Genomic DNA, 22,713 nt, shown 5'->3' with positions numbered 1-22,713 from the left:
GGCTGCCGTCCCCTTTGTGAGGCGAGCAGCTGCCGGGCTCAGCTCCACATTTGAATGTTTCGAGGGGAGCGGCGAGGAACCATTTCCATGGGCCAGCTGTCTTCCCGGAGCCCGCCGCCGCTGCTGCTCCCGCCGCCGCCGCCGTCGTCGCCACCGCCGCCTCCATCGCCGCCACCACCACCGCCTCCGTCTCCGCCGCCGCCAACCCAGCCGCCTCCGCCTGAGGAGCAGCCGAGCGCGACCCAGCCCCCGTCGCGGGAGACGGCCGCCGCCGCCGCCGCCGCCTCCTCCTCCTCCTCCTCCTCCAGCCGGGGCTAAGAGCTCAGCGCCGCGGAGGAGAAGAACCGAGCGGGGCGATCGGCCCCCCGGGCACCGCATCGCCTCGCCTCGCCTCGCCGCTGCTGCTACCGCCGCCTTCGCAGGATGGTTTTGGTTCACGTCGGCTATCTTGTTCTTCCAGTGTTCTCTGTGCGAAACAGAGGTATCTCTCTCGCTTTATCGCGTCTTTTCTCGGCGAGCCTGGCAAGCTGGCTCGGTGGGCAGCAGGGGTCGTGTGAACGCCTTCCTTGCGGGTCGCGGGGACACAGAAAGAGAGAGAGAGAGAGAGAGTCGTCGAGAGGGGGGAGAGAGAGAGAGAGAGAGAGAGAGAGAGGGAAGGAGGGGAGGCAGCGGACGCGTGTCTTTCTCGGGCAAGGCGTGGGGAGGGTCCCGCGGAAGGAACAATACGCCCCCCTCCCCACGGTGCCTGAACACCCCCCCCCTTCTTCTTCTTCTCTCCCCCACCCCACCCCAACCTCCCCATCAGTGCGAGCGGGAGGGGAAGGAGGCGGCTTTGGAAAACGGGACAAAAGGTGCGAAAAGGGGGGGACGGGCTGGGTTGGGTTGGGGGAGGAAAGAGGGGACGATGATGATGGGGATGGGGAGGGTCGTTGGGGGGGAGGAGGAGGACATAGGGCGATCGCCCACCAGAAGGGCGATTCCCGAGGAAAGGATCCTAATGCTGCCGGGCTTTGGAGGCGATCGAGGCGGGGGGGCAGAGGAAGGCGGATCGAGGAAGGGGGATCTTAAACAATCCTGGGGGGTTGGGGTGTGTGTGTGTGTGTGTATGGGGGGAAGGATGCTTGGGGATGGGGGCTCCTTCTGGGACGAGAAGAATGGGTAGCCCCCCCCGCTCCCTCCTCCCTCTCGGGTTAAGCTCCATTTTCTCTCTCCCGGTGAGCCCCTCCCCCCTTTCTCTCTCTCTCTCTCTCTCTCTCTCTCTCTCTGCCCCCCTCCTCCCCCTTTCAACCCCTCTGCCTAACAATAATCGCTCCCTGCCTTGGCCGGGAAGACGACGGGCTCGATCCTTTCTCTCCGAACCCAGATCGTAACCAGCTTCTTTTGGGGGGGGGTGGGGGAGAAAGAAGTTGTTTTGGGGAGGGTCGAGCGGGCGTGTCTACCTCCCGCACCCTCGAACGGGGGCTGGGTGGGAGGGGGTGGTTCTTTGCCAGGAATAAAGGGGGGTGGGTGGGTGGGTGCGCGGGGGTCCCGGCACTGGATCCGGATTCCTTCCTCCACACACCCCCACACCCCCGTTTCCCTCCCTCGGAAGCTTTGCAGCGCCTCTCCTACCTATCTCCCCCCCCCACCCCAATTTCCTCCCCCCCACCCCTCTGCCTCCTTGTGAACTCTTGCTTAACGCCACCCCACTTCCCCTCCCTCCCCGGGAATCTATTTTTATATTGGCTTCTCCAGAGAATTGGATTCCTTTTGGGGTCGGTGGGGGTGTGTGTGTGAAGGTAGGGGGGGGGGAGGTGGGAGGTGTGGGGGGGTATCCAGGCTCTGCCCCTCCTCTTTTCGCTCCGGTGATAGCTTGCTACCGAGGTGCCTTCTCTTCTTCCCCCCACACCACTTCCCCATCCTTGCCCCCCACTCCCTCTGATCGCTGCCCCCCTCCCTCCCTCCCTGTGGGATTTCCGCCTGGCCAACCACACACTCCTTTTGCGCTGCTGCGCCTTTTTAATCCGAGATGCACCACAGTTTGGCTCAGAGAAATCCTAAACCTCTGGGTTTAGAGAGGGACCCTACCGACATGGGTCTCTCTTTCTCTCTCTCTTTTTCTTTTTTCTTTTTAAAAAATATATTATTAATTATTATTATTCCAAGTGACTTTTAATATGGGATGTGTATCTGTGCATATTTCGCCCCCACCCTCTTCCCCCGCGCATATATTTTTCAGTTCCACCCATTTCCCATAAGGACTGGAGAATTTAATTCCACCTCCCATTTTTGCTCATTACTATTATTATTATTATTATTATTATTATTATTATTGATTTCTCCCCTCCCTCTCCTTTGAGCTCCCTTGCCGTCCCAATCCACAATGCATCTGGCTCTTCATCCTCCTTTCCTTTTTCCCTCCTCCCCATCCTTGAGATAATCAGGCCCTTCTCCAGTGGATCTACTTCTTCCCTCCCCAAGAGACCTTTTAACCTTTTGAATTTAAGAAGCCCGTGGTAGAGGTTGTTTCTACTGCGCCCAGCCTTGGAGGCTCATTTCCACCCAGGTGGAGGTAGCGGGTGTCACGGCTCAACCCTAGAAGGAGAAAGCTTTAAACCCAGGAGCAGAATCCTGCCCCTGCTCCTCACCTGGGTTTAACTCACCTGGGTTTTTAACTCACCCTTTTGACAAACCTCTTTTCCTTTTTTTAAGGCCCCCAATCTGGTCAAAAGGGGGTCTTTTTAAGACACCCCTGTGTCCGCTGGAACTAAAGACCCCTGCCCCAACGTCACTCAGCCTCTGCAATTTTCCCTCCCCTTCTTCTCCCCTCTCCTCCACTGTACATGTGTAACATAACCGCTTAATTTTGCACATCGTGGCATTTAAGCTTTCTTGAACCTGCAGCCTTCTTTTAGTGTGATGATGGGACGGTTGTGGGCATTTTCTGCATTGATCCAACTTGGTTTTTTTTTGTTTTGGTTCCTTTATTGTTTTGGTTTATTTATTGAGTTTTTTTTTTCCCCTTCATTGTGTAGATCCGTGAATGATCCACCTTCTGCCATGTGCCTTGTAGTTCTCTGGCTCTGCATTTTAGCTCTAATGTTGACACCTCTCCTTTAACCATTTCCTGTACCCATCTGAGGAACGTACTGGCATTTTAAGTCGAAGTATCCTCTTTCTTATCTTCCGCAGACCTTAACCGGCAAGAGGGTGGAATGAGCAGGTGGGGTGGGAGGAAGGGAAAGGGCAGGAAAGCAACCTTGAATTGATAAAAGCTTTTAAACGGGAGAGTCAATTTTTGCCTCCCCCGTTTCCTGATCTTCCTGGTGTGGCTTAGATGTGGGAGAACAGAGGCTAAAGATTAAACCCAAAGCCACTTCCAACTATTGGTTTGGTCCAAAATAAAAAATAAAAATAAAAATGAGGGTCTCTGTGAGATATATCGGTAAAAGATGTGACTTTCTCTTTTTTTCTTAAAAAAAAAAAATGTAATTTCAGAATGGGTAATTGTTAAAGAGGGGGGTAAAAATTCTGTTGTGTTCTGCTTTCTTCCTTTTTTAAAAAAACAAAAATTGATTTTGCTTCGGAAGAAATGAGCGATCTCCGCTCTTTGGGTTTTGTTAAGTACAAGAACACACCCACTGAGGAGCCATCCAAGGCATGTGGCCATTGGCTAAGTCTTTTGGAGAGAGGATACTGACACTTAAAAAACTGAAGCCTTAAATCACCAAGCTTCTTGTGAAAAGAAAAGAGAAAGGGAAAAAAAAAAAAAAAGCGGACAGACCTGATTGTTCAATCATGTTTCTCTTTTTAGCTGTCGTTGTTGTAGATTAGGAGAAAAGAAAAAAAAAAAAAACAGGCCATTTTCAATATAGCCGTAGTTTTATAACGCCATTTTTTGTACCATCATCCTGTTTAGAGAAATACATTTGCACTGTAAATTCCTGTTCAGTGGATTCATTTTGCTTTCATTGTGGTGCTTGCCTTGATCAACACTCCACAAATCCTCCCCTGTGCTTGTTTTTGCCATCTGGGTTTTCCTCTTCCGAGGATAGACAATAGCTTCCCGCTTAAAGAAATCCTGGCTCTTTAAAAAAAAAAGAAAAAAGACACCCCCCCCCAAAAAAAAAGAGAAAAGAATTGGATTTACAACCTGGCCATTAAGAGGAAAGCATGCCCTGTGACTTACGCCAAGCTTTATTTAAATTCATTTCCCTGCTGATAACAGGAAAGCAAGCTCCCCCCGTTGCACACAAAAGGATGCCACATCTTTTGCACACCGCATGTGACATACAAATGCCGCACAGACACACAGAAACATGCACCCTTCTTGAGGGGGGGGGGGCAAACCAATGTTTTTTTTCCAACAAATTGGACTTGCAATATATATTTTGTTTTCTTAGAAAGTTGGTCCCCGGGGAAACCTCCTGCCCGTTTGGTCCCTTTGCTTTCCAGCCCACCCACCCAAAATTCAGCACCAACTCTTTGACTTGGGCGCTCTAATCCAAGCGGCGATAATTGGGGTCTTCGGGGGGCTGCATTGAGGGTGTTGGGAAGGGTGATGCAGGGCAGGGAAGCCCACCCCACCCCCCCGGCCTAAAGAGGCTAAGAGAAAGTGGCTATAACGCTTGAGCAAAATGATTCTCCATTCAACAGGGATAACATTTCTTTTCTGCTGTGCTGGATTTTTTACTTCCTGTTCTTATTTTGTGGGTAAATTTTTTTCTGTATCCAGATATCCTTTGGTTGTGTATCTCTTCCTTTTTTTCTTGTACTAAAACTTGAAGCATGGTCTGTATTTTTTTACATTACCTAGTTTTTTCCTGATTGTAAATCTCTTTTGTAGAGACATACTTTGCTGAAATGTAATTTGTGCCGTAGCCTTATACATCTACTCATTTTTATGCTGCTTCTGTTTTGTTGCCTCTTCACACGGCATGGTTGGGGCCCCGTTGCCTTTTGTATTGTGTGCATGACAACATTGTTACGACACAGTTCCACTAATACTAATATACAATCTCTCAATAAAGAACTAGTTTTCCTATATTAACCCTAGTGTGCTTTTTCTATTGCTGTTTTCCCTCATTTATCGTTGTATTCCTGCTGTTTTAGATTATTTTATTCCCCCCCCCTCGCTTTCCCATTTTAGCCTTACTTCCTCTCCCATTTGAGTGAATGAAAAAGACATTTTTCCTTTTTTTGAGGGGTGTTAACGTTCTCTATCCCATGCCTGTGACCTTATCAGCTTTCTCAATACACATCCTATATTATGATGGGTGGGGGGGTGGTTTTTCTCTCTCTGCACAGAGGTGACCGTATCCGGGCTGAACCACGGATTTTTCTATTTCTGCACATAAAACGAACATATAAAACACAACACGTCAATGCCTCTTTGGGGGAAAGCAGGAGTTGGCATCCCTGTTTAAAGGTTTCCATATTTTATTGATCATCACACCAAGGTGGGGTTACCAAGGGAAGCGGTTACCAAAGAGATCAGGAAAGGAATCTGTGACATGCAAGATAGGCCTCGACTTATCGAGCCCAAGGTTTCTGTTCAGCGAGACCGTGTCGAGCAAATTATGCTCCATTTTACGACCTTTCTGTCCGCTGCTGTTTAAGCGAATGACCACAGTTATTAAGTAACACGCTAGTTATGCGAATCTGGCTTCCCCATCAGCAATGGCGTAGGGCCTCCTGCTTGGGTGGGTGTGGGGTTGGACTAGATAACCTACGAGGCCCCTTCTGTTAGTCTGAAAGACTTAACGACTGTAAATGAGCCCCAAATTTCCATCGCTAAAAGCAGGACAATGGTGAAGTGAGCTTTGCCTCGTTTTAACAATCTTTCCTGCCCGTGATTCGAATGAATCGCTGTAGAGGCTAGTCCCCCCAGTCGCTAAGTGAGTCACCGCAGTTGCTAAGTTAGCAACACGGTCGTGACGTGAATCTGGCTTCTCCATCCACTTTGCTTATCAGAAGGTTGCAAAAGGGTGCAAAACGTGACACACATCCCCTCCCCGGGACATTGCAACCATCGTAAATATGAACCAGTGTCCAAATTTTGATTACGTGGAGGCTGCCGCTGTAAGTGGGGGGAAACGGTCATATGTCATTTTTTTCCCCCTCAGTGCCGTTGAAACTTTGAACGGTTGCTAAAACGAATGTGCCAGCGTTCCAGCAACCCTCCATTCCAACCGATAATTCCAAGACAGACATCTCTCCGAGTTTCCTTTTATTTGGATAGGAACTGGCACATCTGTGGAATTCCGAATCTAAACGTTTCGGGCTTCCTTGCAAAAGTCAAAACTACAAATCCATCCCCACCCCCACCCCTTAGCCATCATCACATCACATGGTCCAATCTTCATCCGTCCCAAAGTAAATTTCCCATTTCATTATGTGCCCCACTCCATGACTTTGAACCAGCGAAAGAATGTTATTTTGTCTTAACTAGATCTACTCCAACGAATTTCCCCCCAAATCCCACTTTCTCAGGCTCCGTTGTGGCAGCGTGGGAGCATCGGATCTCAATATGGCTTCCAAAGCTGACAGAATGGTTGTTAAGCCGAGGATTCCCTGTATGGAACGGGCGGGGGGGGGGCTTGGTTTTTCTCCTGCGTCCCTGAGATTTCCTGTATAGTTTAAAAGTGGGGGGAAGGACAGTCCTACGAAGCCAATCTTCCCCCTGCACTTGGAAGTGGTGGTGTGGGCGGCGAAGCATGTCAGTGATGGGATTCAGCCAGTTCACACCGGTTTGGGTAAAACTGGTGGTTAACTTTCTGAGCAGTTGGGTGAACTGGTTGTGGGAAGAAAATCATGAGAGCAGAGAACCGGTTGTCCCATTATCTGAATTCCCACCAGTGGGGCATGTGTACCAGTGGTGGTGTGCTATCGGTTCACCCCGGTTCGGCCGAACTGGTAGTAAAAAAAAGCTGACAATCAGCAGAGAGGAGCGGGGGAAAAAAAAAATCCTGCGAACAATCAGCTGAGAGGAAAATGAAGAATAAAGCGCAGGATCGGCCCTGCCACCCCACCCCCGAGCTTTTCTCTTCATTATCCCCTCAGCTGATCGGCGCTGAGGGGAAACGCTGCGTGCCGGCGTTAGGCAAAGCACGCCCACCAAGCCACGGCCACCGAACTGGTGGTAAAACCATTTGAATCGCACCACGGATGTGTGCATGCACACTAAATGTGCATAAAGACGGACAGACACAGGTTGCTGGGGAAAGAAATAAGTGCAGCTTTGGACTCGTTCTCCAAAGCCTACGGCAGAACCGATAACGCCGATTCCTTTGGAAGTGAATTTTGGTGTTTCTCCGTGCGGCTGGTCTCTCAAAACACAGGCAGCGGCTATAGAAGAAGGGTCCTCAAGATAGGTCCCTCAGGGGCCAAAGGAACCTCCGGATGCTCCTCCCCCCTTTTTTTAAAGGGCTCATTTTCCAAAACAAAAATATAGATATGGAGAAATGTGTATATATATATATACAGTAGTCCTTGACTTAACAGCCACACAATGGAGCCCAACGTTTAGGTTGCTCAGTGAGAAATTGGTGAAGCGAGGTTGTGCCCCCAATCTATGACTTTTCTCGCCATATCTGTGAAAGGAATGGAGGCCGTTGTTAAAATTTAGGAACCCGGTTGTTAAACAAACTGGGCTTCCCCAGTGCTTTGTCAGCAGGTCACAAAAGGGGATCGCAGGACCCAGGGAAAATTGCAACCATCCTAAGTTATGAGTCAGTTGCCAAGCGTCTGAATTTGGATCACGTGTCCATGGGAAGAGCATGCCGTTGTAACTTTGGGAACTAAATGAATCGTTGTAAGTCAAGGGCTACATGTAAAAGCTGTCGGGGATTCCTTTCCACCTCAACCACCTCTTCTCTTTTTCTTTCCCTTTCTTTCCTTCTCTCTTTCGCTCTCTTTCCCTCTCCTCTCACTCTATCTGTCTCTCTCTTTCTCTTTCCCTCTCTTCCCTTCTCTCTCTTTTCCTCTGTCTCTCTGTTTATGTATCTCTATCTCTCTTTCCTTTTGTCTCTCTGCCTCCAACCACCTCGTCTCTTTTTCTTTCCCTTTTTTTCCTTCTCTCGTTCCCTCTCCTCTCACTCTGTCTCTCTCTTTCTCTTTCCCTCTTTTCCCTTCTCTCTCTTTCCCTCTATCTCTCTCTCTTTCCTTCTGTCTCTCTCTCTTTCCTTCCGTCTCTCTCTCTTTCCTTCTGTCTCTCTCTCTTTCCCTCTGTCTCTCTGCCTCTCTCTCTCTCTCTCTCTCTCTCTGTCTCTCTCCCCACTTCCATACAAGTGGGATCAAGAAGCAACATTCACATTAGCATCTGCTCAAATGTTCTGCTTTGATTGACTGCCCTCCTTCGGGGAGAGAATTCCGGTGAGTCAGGGGGAGGCAGGCACAAACATGGTTAAATTTAGGTCAGTCTTTAAAAGCCAGCTGCATAAATTAAGCGCCTTCTGGGGGAATCCTGGCCAAGGTCTTCTATGTCAGGGACCACTGCCCTCCTTGAGCACTTTTTCCATGGATCTGATCTGGGGATCGCAATTTTACTTGTTCGGCCGTACCCAAGACACCGAGCTGTCCTTCCTCCCTCCCTTCTTGAATGAACTTTCTGCTTGCCATTTCTCTCTGCTGCCCTCGTCAAAAAAAAAACCCCCATGGCTTAGATCTCGGCCCACACCAAATAGTTATCGTCACACATGTCAGCTTGCATGTAGTGGGCGAAAGAGAACATGCAGGCCTCTGCCTGGGAACGGAGGCAGATCCGGTCATCTTTTGACAAGGTGTCTTAATTTATTTTTCCTCTTCCTTTCCTCATTCTCCCACCTCCCCTGTTTGTCTCCTCCTCCCATTCTCTCTTGAGGGGGGGAACCGATAAAACTATAAAGCAAGCCACTCGGCCCAGACCGATTAGATCCCAGATCCTGGCCAAAGAAAACATATAACCCCACAGCAGCTGTTTCCCCCTCTCTGCCACCCCGTTTTGTAAGGGTTTCACGGCACCATCACGCAACCGTCTCCAAATCTGGTCCCAGAGATTAATGTTCACCCAGGTAAAAAAAATCTTTGGTCTTTAGTGCCTCAAAAAGTATATTTTCGGTGGTCTACTAAAGTCTAAAATCTGCTGGGTTCACGAGATGGGGTTGCTCAAATGGTTTGTCGTGGGTCGTCCTCTGGTCTGGCTTCCAAAGCCATCTAAGGGAGGTCCCAGAGCGTCCGTATCACATCACGCCATTAAATAATCTGAGGTCTCCATAATTCATCTCTCATTGAGGATGCGTTCAGTTCCAGGACTTGGCTGTTAATTTGGGAGAGAGGATGAACCGGTTGTCCTCCTTGTGTTCTACTGACCCCAGAGTTTGTGAACACAGGTAGTCTTTGACTTACGACCGCAAATTTCTGTTGCTGAGCAAAACCGTCGTGAGGTGAATTTGGTCCCATATTATGGCACGGCAGATGTTAAGTCATTCACCTGGTGGCTAAAGTGAATCTGGCTTGACTTTGCTCAGGGGTGTTTAGATCTGGCCCATGGAGACGTCCTGGGAACAACGAAACATCGACCCGCGGTGCCTCTGCCAGCGAAAATGGAGCTCGGGAGGGCCCCCCTCCGAACTCCGTTTTTGCTGGCAGAGGGCTTGCAAAATAAACTAGGAACAAAACAGGTGTTTCCCCATCTGCATTTGAGCCTGCAAGAAGGGACAGGAAAGGAGAAAGGGAAAGAGGAAAGACAAAGAGAAGGAAGAGAAGATGGGAAGAGAGCAAGGGAGGAAAAATAAGGAAAGAGGGGAAGGGAGAAGAAAGGAGAAGGAAGCAGGAAGGGAAAAGAAGAAAAGAGAGGAAAGAAGGGGAAGGAGGCAGGCAGGGAGGGAGGGAGGGAAGGGAGAGAGCAAGGAAGGAAAGGGAAGGAGGCAGGCAGGGACGAGGGAGGGAGAAGGGAGGGAGAGGAAGGAAGGGAGGAAGGAAGGAAGGAAGGAAAGGAAAGGGGAGGAGGCAGGGAGGGAGAGAAAGGAAGGGAGGAAGGAAGGAAGGAAGGAAAGGAAAGGGGAGGAGGCAGGGAGGGAGAGAAAGGGAGGAAGGAAGGAAGGGAGGAAGGAAAGGAAAGAGGAGGAGGCAGGGAGGGAAGGAGAGGGGAGGGAGAGAGGAAGGAAGGGAGGAAAGAAAGGAAGGAAGGAAAGGAGGAGGGAGGGAGAGAATGAGAAAGGATTATAATAAAGGTTATAATGAGAGTGAGGGAGAGTCACAGGGAAGTCCCGCCTTAGCCCTTGGCCACCACAGATGCCTCCCCCCAACACAAATGATGTTGAGAGGGCCACGCCCATCCTGAAAGAATGAAGAGGGAAGGAAAAAGAAGAAAAGGAAGGAAGGAGATTCTATTGAGACTGAAGGAGGGTCTGGGGGAAGTCCCGCCTTAGCCCTTGGCCACCACAGATGCTCCCGACACGAGTGACGTCGAGATGGCCCAATCTGGCCTTGCCCTCGGCCACACACACACACACACACACACACACCAGCCCCTTCAAGGTCAGAAACAACCCTGATGCAGCCCTCAATGAAATTGAGTTTGACCCTTTTGACTTTGCTGGTCGCCAAAGGGGGAAAATCACACAATTGCAAGACACTGAAACCGTCATAAATATGAGTCAGTTGCCAAGTGCCTGAATTCTGATCAGGTGACCACGGGGATGCCGCAATGATTGTAAGTGTGAAAAATGGTCATAAGCCACTTTTTACAGTGCCGTTGGAACGTCGACTGGTCGGTTAAGGCAGGGGTCTCCAACCTTTAACAGATAACAGATAATCAGAGTTGGAAGGGACCTTACAGGTCATCTGGTCCAACCCCCTGCCCAAGCAGGAGACCTTACACCATTTCTGACAGATGACAGTCCAATCTCTTCTTGACAGTCTCAAGTGATGATGCTCCCACAACTTCCGAGGGCAACTTCTATTCCATGGGTTGATTGTTCTGTCAGAAAGTTTCTCCTTATTTCCAGGTTGAATCTCTCCTTGTTCACCTTCCATCCATTATTCCTTGTCTGGCCTTCAGGTGCCTTGGAAAACCGCTTGACCCCTTCCTCCTCTCTGTGGCAACCCCTCAAATATTGGAAGACCGCTATCATGTCTCCCATGGTCCTTCTCTTTACTAGACTAGCCAAGCCTGTAACCATTCTTCATATGTTTTAGCCTCCGGTCCCCTAATCATCCTGATTGCTCTTCTCTGCACTTTTTCTAGAGTCTCAACATCTTTTTTATAATGTGGTGACCAAAACTGGTTGCAGAACTCTAGGTGTGGTCTTACTAAGGCTTTGTAGAGTGGTATCAGTACCTCACTTGATCTCGATTGTATCCCTCTGTTAATGCAACTTAGCATTGCATTGGCTTTTTTGGCTGCTACTACACAGTGCTGGCTCCTATTTAGCTGGTTGTCCACTAAGACTCCAAGATCCCTCTCACAGCTACTGCTATTGAGTCTGGTTTCACCCAGTCTATATGTGTCCTTTTGGTTTTTCTTTGCCAAAGAGTGTTGGGTGTTGAAGACCACAAGTCATAAAGTTGCCAAGGTAGGAGACCCCCCTGAGTAAAGGAACTGTTGTAAGTTGAGGAATACCTGTGCTTTCTCAAGCAAAAAAATGTCTCTATCTGGGCATGATGTAAAGGCAGAGATGTGGAAAGCCACGGCCCTTTTATGACTTCTGGACTTCTATCCCCAGAATTCCTGAACCCGAGGTAAAAGACCATTCCACGCTGATCTGGATAGAATCTCTCGATGCTACAGTTTTCTCTAAACCCCCTGTTCTAGATTCTCTTCCACGTACCCACCAGTGGTGGGTTTTTTTAAAAAAAATTTCCTACTGGTTCAGAGTGCTCACTTCGCAGCCAAAATTTTCACTACAGGTCCTCCAGAACCCGTCCGATCCATTTGAATACCACCTCTGGTACCCATGGATGTGAATCCTGGTTTGATAAAAGGATAAAAGCCATACGGAAAGGATTGTCCATCACCACGTTCCTTATGGAAGCACAAAACCAGGGACCAGTTAGAAAATTAAGTGCAGGTAATCCTGGATGTACCATCATCATTAGTGACTGGTCCAAGTGACAATGGCACTGAAAGAAGTGACTAAGGACCGTTTTTCACACTTACGACCATTGCATCGTCTCCACAATCACATAACAAAATTCTGATGCTTAGCAACTGACCCGTATTTATGACGCCTGCAGTGCTCTGGGGTCATGGGGGTTCCCCATTTGTGACCTTCTGACAAGCCAAGCCAATGGGGAAGCCAAATTCGCTTAACGACTGTCAATAATTTCCCCACTGTCTTGGTTTGTCAGAAGGTCACAGCGATTCACTGAACAACCAAGAAAGAAAGGTCAATAAAATGGGGGCAAAATTCACTGAACAACTGTCTTGGTTAGCAACCAAAATCCGGGACTCTGCTGGGGTCATAAGTTGAAGGACTAGAGTTATCGCAAAATGTTCCTTTCTTGTTTTGAAGACCGTTGCACTAGATCTCTGGTCTGAAAGCTGGAAAGGAAATCCAAATGTGTAGAAAATTATGTCATAATTATGTGACGGTCCCCAAATCCCATCTTCCACTGAAACCCAACCACATTTAAATCACAGAGGATGGCTGAAAAGTTTTATCCTATTATGGGCATAGGCTTTTAACCCTTTCCCTCCCTCTCTCCCCCTCCCTCCTTCCCTCCCTCCCTCCCTCTCTCCTGTCCCACTCTTACTAATTCTGGTTGGTAATTTAAGACTAATTCTAGGCCCTTTCTCACATTTCCTACTCTTTTCAAGTAAAGCCCTCTTAAAAAGCTCGACCGAGAAGGCAGAAGAATGTATGCTTAAAACGATTAAATCAAGGGAGAGTTTTCCGACGGAGCACAGTGGCTTCCTGGCATTGACTCTCTACTGCTTTTATAGACAAAACAGACCACAAATGTATTTTCTTGCCCTGAAAAAAAATCGTACCGGTTTGGCAACCACATGACTACTTTAGGCAGAGGGGGAAAAAATCTGACAAATATAGGTGATGATCCTTAGGAATAACTATTTTATATATAACAAGCTGTTTTCTAAAGTGCCTGTAGACCAGACAAGGAATAATGGATGGAAACTGATCAAGGAGAGATTCAACCTAGAAATTTTCTGACGGTGAGAACAATCAACCAGTGGAACAGAAGTTGCCTTCAGAAGTTGTGGGAGCTTCATCACTGGAGGCTTTCAGGAAGAGATTGGACTGCCATTTGTCAAAAATGGTGTAAGATCTCCTGCTTGGGTGGGGGGCTGGACTAGATGACCTGTAAGGTCCCTTCCAACTCTGATTATCTGTTATCTGTTAAAGGTTGGAGACCCCTGCCTTTACCGACCAGTCGACGTTCCAACGCCATTTGTCAAAAATGGTGTAGGGTCTCCTGCTTGGGCAGGGGGTTGGACTAGATGACCTACAAGGTCCCTTCCAACTCTGTTAATCTGTAATCTAATAGCTCATCCCCAAGAAGGTGCGGTCAAAACAAACAAACAAGCCACAGCAGCTTTGCAAAACACAGCATCCTGGGCTAACTGTAGCTCAAGTCGGTCAGGATTTCCAGAGATGTGAAAAAGTGTCACAAGGAAAAGAGATGAGCGATGATCTGATTGATATCTTTTATAGCCCATTAAAGCTTGGAGTGTTGGCATGTTCTCAAACAATCAAAATGAGTGGTACAATACAGTGTTCAGTGGGATTATTTGGTGCAATATGCATAGTGATAGCACTCCCATGGTCTTGGTGCGTGTGAATTACCTTTTCGTCATATTTTCAAAGCTAGGTGTGGCTGAGGCCTCACTGTTTTTCGTTCAGGTGTCCACCTCTGCGATTCTCTCACAATACAGGAAGTCCTTGACTTACAACAGTTCATTTAGTGACCGTTCAAAATTACAAGGGCCCTGAAAAAGTGACATAACTGTTTTTTATACTTACGACTATTGTACTGTGTTTCTCCGAAAATAAGACCCTGTCTTATTTTTATATATATATATATATATATATATATTTTCTGAGGTTTTCATGGGTATTTGTATGTGGATCTTTGGTTATTCGGGTTTTCTCCCGCATAAAATTGGAAGTATTTTGGCGACGTTTCGACGAAATCTCATTCGTCATCTTCAGGATGATCAGAACACAGCCAAGCCTCCACCCAGTCAAGTCGCACTCCCACTGGCAGTTAAAAGAAAAAACAGCTGCAAGTTCACATTCCTCCAAGAAGCACAAAGCCGAAGACACAAGCCTGAAGATGACGAATGAGATTTCATCGAAACGTCGCCAAAATACTTCAATTTTACGTGGGAGAAAACCCGAATAACCAAAGATCCATATATATATATATATATATATATATATATATATATATATATATATATATATATATATATATATATATATATATATATATTTGTTCTCTTAAGTTTTCGCGGTACTTATATGTATGGTATTCAGCTTTGTTCGGTATTTTCTCACATCATTGTAGTTGTGCTTTTAAAGTTGTAGCAACGTTTCAGCAGAATCTCATCTGCCATCATCATACCGAAGCCTGATGATGGCAGATGAGATTCTGCTGAAATGTCACTACAACTTTAAAATCACAACTCTAATGACGTGGGAAAATAGTTGAACAAAGCTGAATACCATACACACACATATATATACCACACACACACATATATTATATATATATAGCACCAGGTCTTCTTTTCAGGGGATGTCACTCACTGACTAACTTTACTTGTGTTTTCTGACTAACTGACTAACCTCACGCGTGTTTTCCCTGGCCTTCTTTTTGCCATTGGAGGCCTTCTTCTGTCACTGGCAAGGCTTTCCTGAAGTCCTCTGCAGCCAGTAACAGAGCTCTGGATCAATCCAGAGCTACTTTGTTATCAGCTCCAGAGGCCTTCAGGAAAGCCTTGCCAGCCTTGCCGGCTGCAGAAGAAATGGGCCGGCAAGGCAGGTGTCGGTGTGTGCGAGGCTTGGCTACAACTGTCCAAAGGTAAGTAGTAGGGCAGCTCCACCCCCACCCACCCCCATCTTAATTTTTACCCATGCACTGTGGAGTTGGTAGGATCTTAATCAGGGCTTATTTTGGGGGTAGGGCTTATATTGGGTGCACGTGTAAAAATCTAGCTAGGACTTACTTTCTGGGTAGGTTGTATTTTTGAGGAAGCAGGGTAGCATCCCCATGGTCACGTGATCAAAATTCAGATGCTTGGCAACTGGCATGTACTTATGACAGTTGCCCTGTCCCTGGGTCATGGGATCCCCTTTTGAGACCTTCGGGGAAGCCAGATCCACTAAACAACTGTGTCAATAACTTAGTAACCCCAGTGCTTTGCTTCACAGCAGTGGTGAGAAATGTGAAATGGAGCAAAACTCACTTAACCATCGTCTCACTTAGCAACAAAAAAATTGGGGCTCAGTTGTCCTACCAGCTGTATAATCACACCCGTGCGACATCACACCCGTATAATCACACCCATAGCCCTCAACATACAACCCCAATTGAGCCCAAAAATTTCTGTTGCTAAGCGAGACACTTCTGAAGTGAATTTCTGTCCATTTGACGCCCTTTCTTGCCACCGTTGTTAAGTGAATCACTGCAGTTGTTAAGTGAATAACATGGTGATTAAGTGAATCTGGCTTCCCCATTAGATTACAGATTAACAGAGTTGGAAGGGACCTTGTAGGTCATCTAGTCCAACCCCCCCCGCCTAAACAGGAGACCCTAGAGGTCACAAAAGGTGATGGACACTCCAACCGTCATAAATATGAGTCAGTTTCCAAGCGTCTTAATTTTACTCATGTGACCCTGGAGATGCTGCAATGGTCATAAGTGTGAAAAAATGGGCGTAAGTCACTTTTTTCAGTGTTGCTGTAACTTCGAACGGTCACTAAACAAACTGTTATAAGTCAAAGAGTACCTGTGTATGACACTAGCTTCAGGGGTGGGATACGACAGGGTTAACTACCGGTTCGGGATTTACGAGCTTCCCTGCAGGCTGCGAGCCGCGTGCCTGTAAATCGTCATCAGCAGCTGCCTGCAGAGAAGCAGCCTTTGAAACAGCCCTCTTTTCTCGCTTATCTAACTGCAGCTGTGCCTCGTTCAGCAGCTGAAGTTGAAAAATCAGGAAATAAAGGTCAGGTAAGAGCCCAGGTGGGTGGGTGGGCCAAAACATCAGCAGACATGATAGAACTGGTAGAAACCCACCCCTGACTAGCTTTAGGCTCTAGCTCTCCATAGGTTGAGCTTTTAACCAACATTACAAATATAAAATTGACCAACTATGCAAATATAAACTTGACAATTCAAGGGCTAATGGATAGGGAGTCCTATACGCACATATTTATGAATGAGGGTGTAAGTCCTAAAGTCCTTTAAGAGTGGGGAAAAATGGGTTTCATGGTTAGGGAAGGCAACTGGTAGAATGGAATCAATGCTTTTTAGAATGAATGAGCTGGAAGGGACCTTGGAGGTCTTCTAGTCCAGCCCCCTGCTCAAGCAGGAGAACCCATACCATTTCAGATAGGAGGTTATCTAGATCAGTGATGGCGAACCTTTTTGTTGTGGTGTGCCGAAAGCGTGTGTGCATGCGATAGTATGTCTGTGCATGTGCCGGCAGCCACAATGCAATGCGCTCCACCCCCTCTGCACATGTGCTCACAACACCCCCCCCCCCCCTTACCTGCACTGCATGCACCTTCCAGATGATTTTTGGCCCGTTTGAGGCCTTTTTCAGCCTCCCGGAGATTCAAGGGAAGCCTCTGCAGCCTTTGGGGGCTGAAAAATGGGCCTGTTTTTCGGCCTCCAAATACTGGAAGTGATGAAACCGGAAGTATCGGAAGTGATGAAATGGGCCTGTTTTTGGCCTCCGAAGGCTGCAGAGGCTTCGCTTGAATCTCTGGGAGGCTGAAAAAGGCCTCAAACAGGCCGAAAAACAGCTGGGAGGCACACGCATGCGCAGTGCAGGTAAGTTTGGCTGGGGCTCGCCTACCCGCACAAATGTCTCTGCGTGTCACCTGTGGATCTAGATTTTTCTTAAAATCCTCCAGTGATGGAGCGCCCACAATTTCTGGAAGCAAGCCGTTCCCCTGGTTAATTGTCCACACTGTTAGGAAATTTCTCCTTAATTCCAGGTTGCTTCTCCCCTGGATTAGTTTCCATCTGTTGTTTCTTGTCCTGCCTTCCGGTGCTTTGCAGAATCACTTCTTTATCTTCATAATTAGAATAACAGAATAGCAGAGTTGGAAGGGACCCTGGAGGTCTTCTAGTCCAGCCCCCTGCTTAGGCAGGAGACCCTATACCATTCCAGACAAATGGTGGTCCAATCTCGTTTTAAAAACCTCCGGTGATGAAGCACCCACAACTTCCTGGAGAGCCAAGTTGTTCTCCCTGTCAGGGGAAATTTCCCTTGAGTTCTTAGGTTGCTTCTAATCTTTCCTTGAGGAGTTTCCACCCGTTGCTTCTTGTCCTGCCTTCGGGGGCTTTGCAGAATAGGTTGACCCTCACTTCTTTGTGGCAGCCCCAAATAGATGCCTATTTTCACTATTTTACCCCGAGTGTGAACTTCTTTCTTGGTGCGAAATGTAGGTGAGCTCGACGTAGGTAGGCCTTTCGAATGTGTTTTTATTTCTTGCTTGGTATGAAATATGCAGTGCTGGAAAGGTTCGTGATATAAATAGATGTGGTTTCTTTTTCTGATGGATGCTTCCCCCCCCCCCCCGCCCTCCCCCTGCTGCCAATGGAGCCTCCCCCAACTGTCTTGAGGCACAACATTGTGAGGGCACAACCTCATTGTGCCCTGAACTGCAGTGGGAATTATATGAGCATAGATCATTCGTGAGGAACATTTTTCCATTGCTGAGTTGTAAATCATATATACATAAATCTTCTCAAGACACTCGGCTGAGTGTGTAGCGATCCAAGGTACCAGGCTAGAAACTAGGAGGCTATGACTTCTAGTTCGGCCTTCTGGGTGACCTTGGGCCTGTCACTCTGGCTCAGTCCTAAGACAAGGCAGGGGTAGGATTCAAAAATCCCAGCAACCGGTTCCCTGCTTGGTTGCTGGATGGGTGTGGCCATGGCAGGCGTGGTCTACCAGAACTTCTAGGAGGCTCGCTTTTCACCTTCCCCAGGCTCCAGAGGCTTCCCTTGGGCCCTTGGGAAGGCAAAAACAGCCTCCCCCAGGCTCCGGAGGCCCTCTGGAAGCCAGAAACAGGCCCATTTCCAGACATCCGGAATTTCCAGGAGGGCCATTTTTCACCTTTCCCAGAATCAGGAGGCTTCCCTCAGGCCTCTGGGAGGGCAAAAATGGCCTCTCCCGAGCTCCAGAGGCCTTCCGGAAGCCGGAAAAGGGCCCATTTCCATACTTCCAGAACTTTTGGAAGGGCCATTTTTCACCTTTCCCAGAATCAGGAGGCTTCCCTCAGGCATCTGGGAGGGCAAAAATGGCCTCTCCCAAGCTCGAGAGGCCTTCCGGAAGCCGGAAATGGGCACATTTCCGGACTTCCGGAATTTCTGGAAGGGCCAGTTTTCACCTTTCCCAGAATCAGAAGGCTTCCCTCAGGCATCTGGGAGGGGGGGAAACAGCCTCTCCCGAGATCCAGAGGCCTTCCGCAAGCCAGAAATGGGCCCATTTCCAGACTTTCAGAACTTCTGGAAGGATCATTTTTCACCTTTCCCAGAATCAGGAGGCTTCCCTCAGGCCTCTGGAAGGGCAAAAACGGCCTCCCCCAAGCTCCAGAGGCCTTCCGGAAGCCGGAAACAGGCCCATTTCCAGACTTCCAGAACTTCCGAGAGGGCCATTTTTCACCTTCCCAGAGCCTCCGCATAGACCCTGCACTTACCTGCATCCAAAATGGGCCATGTGGAGACTCCTGGGAGGGGAGGGATGGGGCAGGGCGGGACAGGGTGGGTGGGGCCAGCCGATTGGTTCAACTACCAGTTCGGCGAACCAGATATAAATTTAACAGCCGGTTCGCCCGAACCAGTCCAAACCGGCTGAATTCCACCCCTGAGGCAAGAGCAACCACTTGAGGAAAATAGTGCACGGAATTACCTACATAGTTGCCAAAGCTGACTCGAAGGTGCTGTATACAGATAACTCTTGATGGATGACCATCATAGAGCCCCAAATTTATGGTGTTAAGCGAGACATCTGTTAAGTGTCTGTTAAGACATCTTTTACAGCCTTTCTGGCCACAGTTGTTAAAGTGAATCGCCGCATTTGTTAAGTTAGTCACACGTTTGGGAAAAGAATCCTGCTTCCCTGTTGACTTTGCTCGTCAGGAGGTCACAAAAGCAGATCACATGACCCCGGGACGCTCTGGCTGTCATAACTATGAGTCAGTTGCCAAACATCCAACTTTTAATACACATGACCACGGAGAGGCTGCAACGGTTGTAAGTGTGAAAAACGGACGTCGGTCACTTTTTTCAGTGCCGTTGTAACTTTGAATGGTGACTAAATGAACTGGTGTAAGTTGAGGAGTACTTGTATATAGTCCATTTCCATTGCTAAGCAGGACAGCTGTTAAGTAAGTTGTGCCCGATTTTATGACCTTTCCTGCCCCAATTGTTAAGTGAATCAGGCAGTTGTTAAGTGAATCAGGCTTCCCACATTGACCTTGTTGGAAGCCACCTGGGAGAGTGGGAAAAGGCGATCACATGACCCAGGGACACGGCAATTATCACAAATACACATCATATATCATACACTGAATTTTGACACATCCTTTCAAGCATGCAGTAAATGCTTGAGTTGGTCGCACTCCTTAAGCCGGCGTTATGGGGGGGAAAGGGAAGTGACGAGATCTATAAAGCAGAAGTGAGCTTGTCTCTTATATGGATGGATGGATGGATGGAAGGAAGGAAGGAAGGAAAAGAAAAAGAGAAAGGAAGAGGAAGGGAGGGAGGGGGAGGAAGTAATGGAGAAAGGATGGAGAAATAATGAGGGAAGGAAAGAAAAAAAGAAATGGGGGTAGGAAGAAAAAGAAGAAAGGGTGCAGAAATAATGAGGGAGGGAAAGAAAGAAAGGGAGGAGGAAGGAAAAGAGGAAAGGAAGGAAAGAAAGAAAGGGAGGAGGAAGGAAAAGAGGAAAGGATGGAGAAGGCAAAAAGGGAAGGAAGAAGAAAGAAAGAAAGGATTGGGAGGAACTAATGGAAGAAAGGATGAAGAAGGAATGAGGGAAGGAAGGAAAAAGAAAGGGAGAGAGGAAAGAAAAGAGGGAAGTATGGGGAAGGCAAAAAGGAAGGAAGGAAGAAAGAAAGAAAGAAAGAAAGAGAAGAAAGGGAGGGAGGAAAGAGGAGGAAAGGGAGGGATGGAGGGAGGAAGCAACGTAGGAAAGAATTGAGAAGGATGGAGGGAAGGAAGGAAAGAAAGAAAGGGAGGAGGAAGAAAAAGAGGAAAGGATGGAGAAGGCAAAAAGAAGGGAAGGAAGGAAGGAAGAGGAAGGGAAGGTGGAAGGAAAGAAGGAAAGAAAAAGAAAGAAAAAAGAGGAAGAGTAACAGAAAGGAAGAAGGAAGGAAGGAAGGAAGGAAGAAAGAAAGAAAGAAAGAAAGAAAGAAAGAAAGAAAGGCAGGCCTCCTTCCCACCATCACACACGAAAGGTCTTGGATTTGCATTAAAAAATATGAATTAGGTGACCTGCCTGTCTAGATTTATTAAACTGGAGTTAATGATCACCATGGGAGGAAAAGTTAAATTCATTTCTCCATTGCAAGGAAGTACCAGGTGAGCTGTTAGGACCTTGGCTCCCTCTCTTTTTTTCTGCTTTTAAGTCTTTCAGTGGAGGATGCCTCAAAGCCTCTCCTTTGACAGTGTTTCAAAGAAAGCTGGCCCTCTCTAAAGTCAGGCACGTGGCCAACCTAGTTAAAGCAAGATCTCAAGGAAGCATGTGGGTTCGCAAGGAGAAAGGACAGCGGCTAGGAAGAGTCCAGCGACTGCAGATGGGCTTTTTCCAACTTCTTAACAAAGTTCCCCCCTTGCTGTAGAAAAAAAAAAGACTTTTGATTAAGCCAGACGCATGAAGGTGCAAGAATATTGCCATGCTAGGGATGCTTCTGTACCAGTGATGGGTGCCATGAGCCCCACGACCAACCCTTCATGAAACTGGGCAGCAAAACATGAAAACTCCATAGCACCTAGTGCCTTTTTTAGAAAAAAGAAGCAAAATAGGGGAAGTAGCTCTCCTTTAGAGAGAGAGAGAGAGAGAGAGAGGGAGAGAGAGAGAGAGAGAGAGAGAGTGTAGAGGCATCATTTCCATATTAGAATAGAGTAGAATAGAAAATATGGAATGGAACGGAACGGAACAGAACAGAATAGAATAGAAAATACGGAATGGAATGGAACGGAACAGAACAGAACAGAACAGAACAGAACAGAACAGAACAGAACAGAATAGAATAGAATAGAATAGAATAGAATAGAATATATGGAATGGAATAGAATGGAATAGAATAGAATAGAATAGAATAGAATAGAATAGAATAGAATAGAATAGAATAGAATAGAATAGAAAAGAAAAGAAAAGGGAATGGAATGGAATGGAATGGAATGGAATAGAATAGGATAGAATAGAATAGAATAGAATAGAATAGAATAGAATAGAATAGAATAGAATAGAATAGAATAGAATAGAATAGATGGAATGGAATGATAGATTGGATGGAGTGGAATGGAATGGAATAGAATAGAATAACAGAGTTGGAAGGGGCCTTGGAGGTCATCTAGTCCAACCCCTTGCTCAGGCAGGAAACCCTACACCACTTCAGACAAATGGTTATCCAACATCTTTTTAAAAACTTCCAGTGATGGAGCACCTACAACTTCTGGAGGCAAGTTGTTGCACTGATTAATTGTTCTAACTGACTGGAAATTCCTCCTTAGTCCTAGGTTGCTTCTCTCCTCGAGTCATTTCCACCCATTGCTTCTCGTCCTTCCTTCCGGTGCTTTGGAGAATAGCTTGGCCCCCCCTCTTCTTTGTGTGGCAGCCCCTGAGATATTCCTGCAATCCTTCTTCTTAAGCAGGCCCTCCTGGGTGCAAAACAATTGTTTGTTTCTGTTGTAGGACGCAGAATCAAATACAGCTAGTCCTTGACTTACAACAGTTCATTTAGTGACTGTTCAAAGTTGCAATGGCATTGGAAAAAAATGACTGATGATCGTTTTTCACGTTTTTCCATTTTTTTTTTTACTAGCAGTTCTGTGGGAGTTGCTTGGTGGGCATGGCATGGGAAGGATACTGCAAAATCTCCATTCCCTCCCCACCCTACTAACCTGCTTTCCAGCTCCGTTCTCCTGTGCAGGGGAACCAAAGAAGACCCAGCTGATCAGCTGGGACTCGGGAGGCAGAGAATAGATGGGGGCGGGGCCAGTCAGAGGTGGGATTTGCCGGTTCTCCAAAACTGGTCAGAACCTGCTGAATTCACCACCTCTGGGCTGGAGAATAAAACATGAAGAACAGTTGCAGGAATTGGGTATGTCTAGTTTAATGAAAAGAAAGACATGATAGCAATGGTCCAATATTTGAGAGGCTGCCACAAAGAAGAGGAAGGGGTCAACCTATTTTCCAAAGCTCCCAAAGTCAGAACAAGAAACAACGGGTGCAAACTAAATTGAGGAGAGGACCAACCTAGAATTAAGGAGAAATTTCATGACAGAACAATTAATCCACGGAACAGCTTGCTTTTAAGAAGTTCTGTT

The 22,713-nt window shown here is 47.3% G+C and overlaps 1 protein-coding gene across 1 annotated transcript in view; it reads left to right on the top strand.

The window, feature by feature from the left end:
• Nucleotides 1-304: 304 nt before the first annotated feature.
• ARK2C (arkadia (RNF111) C-terminal like ring finger ubiquitin ligase 2C) overlaps nucleotides 305-22,713 on the top strand; it is a 131,689-nt gene continuing 109,280 nt past the window's right edge. The window contains exon 1 of the mRNA XM_087927543.1: nucleotides 305-481. Coding sequence (XP_087783669.1) covers nucleotides 424-481 — 58 coding nt within the window. The 5' untranslated portion in view covers nucleotides 305-423. The remainder of the gene's footprint in view (nucleotides 482-22,713) is intronic.

This window comes from Pseudonaja textilis, chromosome 2 (genome assembly GCF_049901715.1).
Source record: "Pseudonaja textilis isolate UNSWEBS1 chromosome 2, rPseTex1.2, whole genome shotgun sequence".
NCBI classification, from domain to species: domain Eukaryota; kingdom Metazoa; phylum Chordata; class Lepidosauria; order Squamata; family Elapidae; genus Pseudonaja; species Pseudonaja textilis.
Note: the sequence above shows the minus strand (reverse complement) of the source record. Positions and strands in the feature narration are given on the sequence as shown.